At 45.7% G+C, this 7500-nt stretch overlaps 1 protein-coding gene across 2 annotated transcripts; it reads left to right on the plus strand.

Annotated features, from left to right (window-relative positions):
* Positions 1 to 1683: 1683 nt before the first annotated feature.
* On the plus strand, positions 1684 to 7406 carry slc35g2a (solute carrier family 35 member G2a). Of its 2 annotated transcripts, none has more exons than XM_072690968.1 (3): positions 1684 to 1845; positions 3194 to 3402; positions 3765 to 7406. In XM_072690968.1, exons 2-3 carry the CDS (start codon positions 3200 to 3202, stop codon positions 4822 to 4824), a joined length of 1263 nt encoding a protein of 420 aa, XP_072547069.1. In that variant the 5' UTR covers positions 1684 to 1845; positions 3194 to 3199; the 3' UTR covers positions 4825 to 7406. The 2 variants fall into 2 exon arrangements, with proteins under 2 accessions (XP_072547069.1, XP_072547070.1); XM_072690969.1 differs by lacking the exon at positions 1684 to 1845 and adding an exon at positions 1885 to 2051.
* The last annotated feature ends 94 nt before the right edge of the window (positions 7407 to 7500 follow it).

Consider the following 7500-nt stretch of genomic DNA (forward strand, 5'->3'; position numbering starts at 1 on the left):
ATGTTCCAGCTCTTTCATTTCAGCTGCAGCTGCTCACAGAACCAGACACAGAACCAGACACAGAACCAGAGTACACGGTGTGTTTAAATCTGACTGTGCCACTCTCTCTCTCTCTATGTGTGTGTGTGTGTGTGTGTGTGTGTGTGTGTGTGTGTTAGTAGACTTCCTGCCTCAGGGGTAATTCATTTTGCAGTGACATCACAGCTGCTCTTGTGAAGGTTCTCCTTTTAAGTCTTGGTTCCTCTCAGTGGTTCTTGCTCGGGGCTCTTTGGTTTCAGACCTGCAGAGTAAAGAGTAAAAATACACACCAGAGTTTTGTCCACTGGGTAGGTCAGCTCGCCATGCAGTTACCATGGAAACACAACCATGCCGTTCCCATGGCAACCTAGTACACCATCACAAAGCCCACGTCAGCATCAAACTGAAATCAGACACTGACGATGACATCATCAGTCCACTCCTGAACAGCACCTCGCAGAACCTCATTTCCTTACTTAAGGTAAGGTTGGCTTTTCCTGTCGGTTCCACCTTAAATGGTACTGCAGTTGCATTTAAGGTGGAACCGACAATTCTAAAACAATTCAGCTTTTGTTTTTGTTTTGTTCAGTAGAGTTTCCTTGTACTTCAAGAACCTTTTACCCAGGCAAAGAACCCTTTAAGCATTCAAGTGGTTCTTTGAGTAGTCATGGTTCTATAAAGAACCCTTAAGGAACCCCCCTTTTTTAAAGAGTGTAACATAAAACCTTTGTTTAAAAGTTAAAGAAGGTGGGACACCACCGACCCATCCTCTAGGTTGTTGCCATGCCAACACCAGAGGGGCAACTGTTTATATGGATCATCAGAGGGTTTGATTTGATGTGTATGGGACCTTGAGTTCAAGGGTGTCCGAATACTTTTGAACACTGCAGTGCATACGCTATCTAATATGGTATATATTTTTGGACAAATATATCAAGGAATTGAGGGTGGTATCAATAAGCACGATCAATAATCAATAGAAGCTGAGACTGCGGTTCTTCTTTGAAGTCTTTGTTCTTGGTTCCTCTCAGTGGTTCTTGCTCAGGTTCCTCTTAGTGGTATCCATCCTCTAGGTTGTTGCCATGCCAACCTCAGGGGAGACTGTATATATATATATGATATATAGACGGAGGGGAGTTGTGTATGACATCATCAGTCACAGTACGAAAGTACAGTGTCCAAATACTTTTGGACACCGTAGCGCATTAGCTCTCTCATATGGCACATACATATCTGGACGCCCATATTGAAGCTGGAGTGATAATATCAATAAGCATAATCAATAATCAATAGGAGCTGAGGTTGTGCGTCCGCGCGTGCGCACAGCATCCCCTCCCCCCTCCCCTCCTGCTGCTCTCTCTCTCTCGCTCCCTTACTCTCTCACTCACTCTCTCCCTCTCTCTCTCACTCACTCTCTCTCCCTCACTCACTCTCTCTCTCTCCCTCTCTCTCTCTCTCTCTCTCTCTCTCTCTCTCCCTCTCTCCCTCTCTCTCTCTCTCTCTCTCTCTCTCTCTCTCTCTCTCTCTCTCTCCCTCTCTCCCTCTCTCTCTCTCTCACTCTCTCTCTCTCTCTCCCTCACTCACTCTCTCTCTCTCTCACTCACTCACTCACTCTCTCTCCCTCACTCACTCTCTCTCTCTCTCTCTCTCCCTCACTCACTCTCTCCCTCACTCTCTCTCTCTCTCCCTCACTCTCTCACTCACTCGTCGGTGTGGTCGGGGGCTGGGGTCGTGTGTGCAGTGCACCAGGATGGGAGCTTTAACCCTAGAAGAAATGAGGCTGGGAGAGTGAGACACAGCGCGAGCTTGGAGTGAACGGAGTGTCAGGTGAGAGTGTGTGAGGGAGTGTGTGAGGGAGTGTGTATGAGTGCACAGCTGCTGGTTTCTGCTCGTTCTGGTCTGTTATTGAGCTGAAGTGGGCTTTTCCTCCAGTCGTCCGTTCCACCTTAAATGGTGCAGCAGCTCCGTTGGGGCGCCTCGGGTTAAGGTGGAACGCGCATTCCAGCGTTTCCGCTCATTTCTCGTGTTTACAGGTTTGTTTACTTGTTTACTTGTTTATTAGTCTGTTTACGGTTGCTATAGCTCCCTGCCTCAGATCAAAGCCTGGCTGCTCCACCCGAAGGGCAAATGGTCACTAATTCAATCACAATCGTCAAACCGGACCAGCAGTGTGTGTCTCCCTGCTGCTGGACATCGCGTACCCGCACCTGCGTCCTCACCTGTTCACGCTCAGCCGCGGTCACGTGACTTTACGAGTATTCACGTTAGGCGTGCGTGAATCACCAGGATGAATCACTGAGGGCGGTGAATGAATTGGGTTTACTACACTGCGCAGAAGCCCCGCCCACGTTTTTGCATATGCTTCAGTCCTGCGGTACAGCTATTTGGCATAGCCACGCCCCTTTCCCCATCCTATTCTGATTCGATGCACCCATGTGCGTTAGTCAACTTACTCTGCCCTGATAGGCCCCACCCCCAATTACCCACTTTGCACCTGTTCCCTTAGGTATGATCAAATGTACCCAGATTTATAAGCCCTTCCCACTTTACTCTGACAGGATCCACCAATATATATAAGACCTGCCCCCTTCTCACCTCCTTTACGTAGATAGGCCACACCTACTTGGGATACGCCCTAAACACTTTTCTCTGATCAGCCCTGCCCCTTTAAGTCTGACAGGACACACCTATATTTGTAAGACCTGCCCCCTCCTGGCCTCTTTTACTCAGATGGGTCTTAACCATATGCTCTGCCCCCTTCAATCTGATAGGATATGCCCATATGCCCAAGCCCCGCCCATTTTGCTATGATAGGACACATTTCCCTAATGCCCTGCCCTCTAAAATCTGTCATAACACATCTATATCAATAAGCCCTGCCCACTCCTCAGCCACTTTACTCTGATAGGACAAACCCTTTTGCCCTGCCCACTTCAACCTGCTAGGATGTTCCCAAATCTTTAACCCCCCCTGCTAGGATGTGTGGGGGGTTTTACTGTCAATCATTTGATTATTATTACAGTTCTGGCTGATTTCTGTTTCAGAATCGATGCAGCTGATTGGCCACTGGCAGTTCAGCCCATCATGCAGTGTTATCTGTGTGGTTCTGGACATCAGCAGTGTATCAGACAGTAAGAGGTTCTGCTGATGATGTCCGGTTCTGTGTGTCTCACAGCTCACAATGGACGACTCTCCGAGTAAACACCTGCTGGCGCCCAAGAAGAAGGTGAAGATCCACCCGAACACGGTGACGGTGAAGTACGCCACACACTTCCCCCAGCCCGGGGACGAGGGCTACGACGACGCCCCCAGCTTTGAGGACTTCAGCTCCTTCGTGGAGGAGACGTCGGACAGAAAGAGACTGACCTCTGCTGGACCACAGAGGTATTTATACCCTTACACTCTTCCCCACTGTCCTTACACTGAACATCGGAGGCGGAGCCTAGTTACACACCTCAGTTACTGTGTCGCTTACTGGAACTGTTCCACTGCATCACTGCAACACAGTTATACCCAGTAAAGAGTGATTTATTATTATTATTATTATTATTGTTATTATTATTATTAATGATAATAATAATAATATCTGTATTTTCATTATTATCATGATCATTATTATTATTATTGTTATTATTATTATTAATGATAATAATAATAATAATATCTGTATTTTCATTATTATCATGATCATTATTATAATTATTGTTATTATTATTATTAATTGCTATTGTTGTTGTTGTCCACAGTAAACTTGGTAAGACGTTTTTTGGCTCTCTGGATGGTCAGCCCAAACCCGGTGCGGATCAGAAGGTCAGCAGTGGGGTCGGAGGTCAGCTGCAGAGTTTTGGGGAGGCGTGTGTGTTTTCCTCTCGGCTAACATGGGGGGCGCTGTTCTTAGCAGCGTTAGCACATGGCTGCGTGGCCCTGCTGACCCGTCTGGCCGCTGACCGCTCCAGAGTGCCCTCGCTGGAGCTGCTCTTCATCCGCTCCGTCATGCAGGTGCTGTCCGTCGCCGTGGTCTTCTACCACCAGGAGGAGCCGTTTGGGCCCAGCGGCTACCGGCTGCGGCTCTTCTTTTACGGCGTGTGCAACGTCATCTCCATCACCTGCGCCTACACCTCCTTCGCTATTGTGCCGCCGAGCAACGGCACCATCATGTGGCGGGCGACCACCACAGTGTTCAGCGCTGTGCTAGCGTTCCTGCTAACAGACGAGCGGCTAGGCGCAGTTGACATGGTCACCGTGGTCAGCAGCGTGTTCGGACTTTGCCTGGTCATGGTGCCCAACATCATGAGCGAGGACCGGTCGCTCGGGTTCTGGAAGGAAGCGTTTGGGTACACCATGACGGTCATGGCGGGCCTGACCGCGGCTCTGTCCATGATCGTCTACAGGTCGATTAAGGAGAAGGTGAGCATGTGGACAGCTCTGTTCACCTTCGGCTGGACCGGGACCCTGTGGGGCGCCTGCACCATGTTCGTCCTGCAGGAGCCCATCATCCCTCTGGACGGGGAGACCTGGGCGTACCTCATCAGCATCTGCCTGTGCTCCACAGTGGCGTTCCTCGGGGTGTATTACGCTCTGAACCGCCTACACCCCGCGCTGGTCAGTACCGTCCAGCACCTGGAAATCGTGGTGGCCGCTCTGCTGCAGCTGCTCGTCCTGCACATGGCACCATCCATCTACGATGTGGTCGGAGGTCTCGTTATCATCATTAGCGTTGTTGCGCTCGCAGCAGTAAAGCTGTTCTGGGTGGGGAAGAGCCGGAGGCAGGAGTACGAGGAGATCCTCGACTCGCCCATAAAATAATTCCTCATTTCATTTATTCATTTTTTTACTTTGTCAGAATGAGAAGCTTAACAGACCAAAGCCCGATTAGAGCTGGATTAAATTCATACTGGAATATTACTGTCAGAACGTAAACACACCATAGATTCATACTGGAATATTACTGTCAGAGCGTAAACACACTGCAGATTCATACTGGAATATTACTGTCAGAGCGTAAACACACCATAGATTCATACTGGAATATTACTGTCAGAGCGTAAACACACTGCAGATTCATACTGGAATATTACTGTCAGAGCGTAAACACACCATAGATTCATACTGGAATATTACTGTCAGAGCGTAAACACACCATAGATTCATACTGGAATATTACTGTCAGAGCGTAAACACACTGCAGATTCATACTGGAATATTACTGTCAGAGCGTAAACACACCATAGATTCATACTGGAATATTACTGTCAGAGCGTAAACACACTGCAGATTCATACTGGAATATTACTGTCAGAGCGTAAACACACCATAGATTCATACTGGAATATTACTGTCAGAGCGTAAACACACCATAGATTCATACTGGAATATTACTGTCAGAGCATAAACACACTGCAGATTCATACTGGAATATTACTGTCAGAGCGTAAACACACTGCAGATTCATACTGGATTATTACTGTCAGAGCGTAAACACACCATAGATTCATACTGGAATATTACTGTCAGAGCGTAAACACACTGCAGATTCATACTGGAATATTACTGTCAGAACAGAAACACACTGCAGATTCATACTGGAATATTACTGTCAGAACAGAAACACACTGCAGATTCATACTGGAATATTACTGTCAGAGCGTAAACACACCATAGATTCATACTGGAATATTACTGTCAGAACAGAAACACACTGCAGATTCATACTGGAATATTACTGTCAGAGCGTAAACACACCATAGATTCATACTGGATTATTACTGTCAGAGCGTAAACACACTGCAGATTCATACTGGAATATTACTGTCAGAGCGTAAACACACTGCAGATTCATACTGGATTATTACTGTCAGAGCGTAAACACACCATAGATTCATACTGGAATATTACTGTCAGAGCGTAAACACACTGCAGATTCATACTGGAATATTACTGTCAGAACAGAAACACACTGCAGATTCATACTGGAATATTACTGTCAGAACAGAAACACACTGCAGATTCATACTGGAATATTACTGTCAGAGCGTAAACACACCATAGATTCATACTGGAATATTACTGTCAGAACAGAAACACACTGCAGATTCATACTGGAATATTACTGTCAGAATGTAAACACACCATAGATTCATACTGGATTATTACTGTCAGAACATAAACACACTGCAGATTCATACTGGAATATTACTGTCAGAACGTAAACACACTGCAGATTCATACTGGATTATTACTGTCAGAGCGTAAACACACTGCAGATTCATACTGGATTATCACTGTCAGAATGTAAACACACTGCAGATTCATACTGGATTATTACTGTCAGAGCGTAAACACACTGCAGATTCATACTGGATTATCACTGTCAGAATGTAAACACACTGCAGATTCATACTGGATTATTACTGTCAGAGCCTAAACACACTGCAGATTCATACTGGATTATCACTGTCAGAATGTAAACACACTGCAGATTCATACTGGATTATTACTGTCAGAGCCTAAACACACTGCAGATTCATACTGGATTATTACTGTCAGAGCGTAAACACACCATAGATTCATACTGGAATATTACTGTCAGAGCGTAAACACACCATAGATTCATACTGGAATATTACTGTCAGAGCCTAAACACACTGCAGATTCATACTGGAATATTACTGTCAGAGCCTAAACACACTGCAGATTCATACTGGAATATTACTGTCAGAACAGAAACACACTGCAGATTCATACTGGAATATTACTGTCAGAGCGTAAACACACCATAGATTCATACTGGAATATTACTGTCAGAGCCTAAACACACTGCAGATTCATACTGGAATATTACTGTCAGAGCCTAAACACACTGCAGATTCATACTGGAATATTACTGTCAGAGCCTAAACACACTGCAGATTCATACTGGAATATTACTGTCAGAGCGTAAACACTGCAGATTCATACTGGAATATTACTGTCAGAGCCTAAACACACCATAGATTCATACTGGAATATTACTGTCAGAGCCTAAACACACTGCAGATTCATACTGGAATACACTACTATGGGTAAATCTAATCCAGCTCCAGTGGGGCTCAGAGCTGTGTGAGGAGGAGAGCTGTGTGTAGTGTTGTGTTGTGGTAGATGTGCAGCGCTGTGTTTTAAAAGTTGTGTGTAAAAGTTTGATTAATTATTGTTACTGTAATTAATTAATTACGTTCTTTGATGTATTTTGACTCAGTGTTCAAATTTGTTGATTTAACTTTTCAAACCCTCAGAAAGCCTGCCCGCTGACCTGTCAGTGACCCACCAGAGACCCTCATTTACTAATGAATCATTAATGAACGTTATTAATGAATCTGAGCTTTGCAGAATAAACAGAAGGTCTTTCAGCAGCTCCTCCTGGTCTCCAACTCATTCAGTGTTCCTGCAGTGGAGCGAGGGCGCCCTCTGCTGCTGGATCTCTGTACAGCTGTGTTACGTCACTCA

This window comes from Salminus brasiliensis, chromosome 11 (genome assembly GCF_030463535.1).
Source record: "Salminus brasiliensis chromosome 11, fSalBra1.hap2, whole genome shotgun sequence".
NCBI classification, from domain to species: domain Eukaryota; kingdom Metazoa; phylum Chordata; class Actinopteri; order Characiformes; family Bryconidae; genus Salminus; species Salminus brasiliensis.

Bases quoted from the DNA above. Each gene is read 5' to 3' on its own strand.
- slc35g2a (XM_072690968.1), top strand. From the start codon at position 3,200: ATGGACGACTCTCCGAGTAAACACCTGCTGGCGCCCAAGAAGAAGGTG. The intron at 3,403-3,764 runs GTATTTATACCC...TGTTGTCCACAG, and splicing joins ACCTCTGCTGGACCACAGAG to TAAACTTGGTAAGACGTTTT.